Genomic DNA, 482 nt, shown 5'->3' with positions numbered 1-482 from the left:
AGGTGTTTAGATAAGTCCATAAACTTACCGTTAAGGGACCAAATGTGCGAAGGCAAGCTATGAGCGGCGTAAACGCGACCACTCTCCTCATCCGTGTCGTCGGAATCCGGGATCAGTTGCGGCAGGCCAAGGGGTCCAACTCCAACCCCTGCGACACCAACCCCTACCGAGGTAGAGAGACCGGCCTGCTCAGAGGAGGAGAGATCAGGAACGGAACTCAAAGAGCGTGCACGCTGTCTACTATCCCCGGACACACGTGTGTTCTGCGACTGATTAGCCTGCTGATGCTGATGCTGCAGCATGCCCACACCACCAGGCAGGGAACGGAGCATGGAGAAACCCTGCATTGTGGTCTCATTGGCCCCAGTGGAGGATTGACCGTTGCCACCAGCGGATTGTGCTACGGTGCTTGCCTTGGCTCCCATTCCAGCTGAGATTTCAAACTATCACCACGTGTCCCCTTGCAATTCTCCTCTCTCTCT

At 55.8% G+C, this 482-nt stretch overlaps 1 protein-coding gene across 1 annotated transcript; it reads right to left on the bottom strand.

Moving 5' to 3' along the window:
• Nucleotides 1-28: 28 nt before the first annotated feature.
• Nucleotides 29-476, bottom strand: LOC115242234 (the record flags this gene model as incomplete). Its single annotated transcript, XM_029818774.1, has 1 exon — nucleotides 29-476. A coding segment is annotated over exon 1 (397 nt), but the record flags the coding sequence as incomplete, so codon positions are not given.
• Between the last annotated feature and the right edge of the window lie 6 nt (nucleotides 477-482).

Source organism: Formica exsecta, unplaced genomic scaffold, assembly GCF_003651465.1.
Source record: "Formica exsecta isolate Colony F162 unplaced genomic scaffold, ASM365146v1 C16274352, whole genome shotgun sequence".
NCBI classification, from domain to species: domain Eukaryota; kingdom Metazoa; phylum Arthropoda; class Insecta; order Hymenoptera; family Formicidae; genus Formica; species Formica exsecta.
The sequence above is the reverse complement of the archived record's forward strand: the minus strand, read 5'-3'. Positions and strand labels throughout refer to the sequence as shown.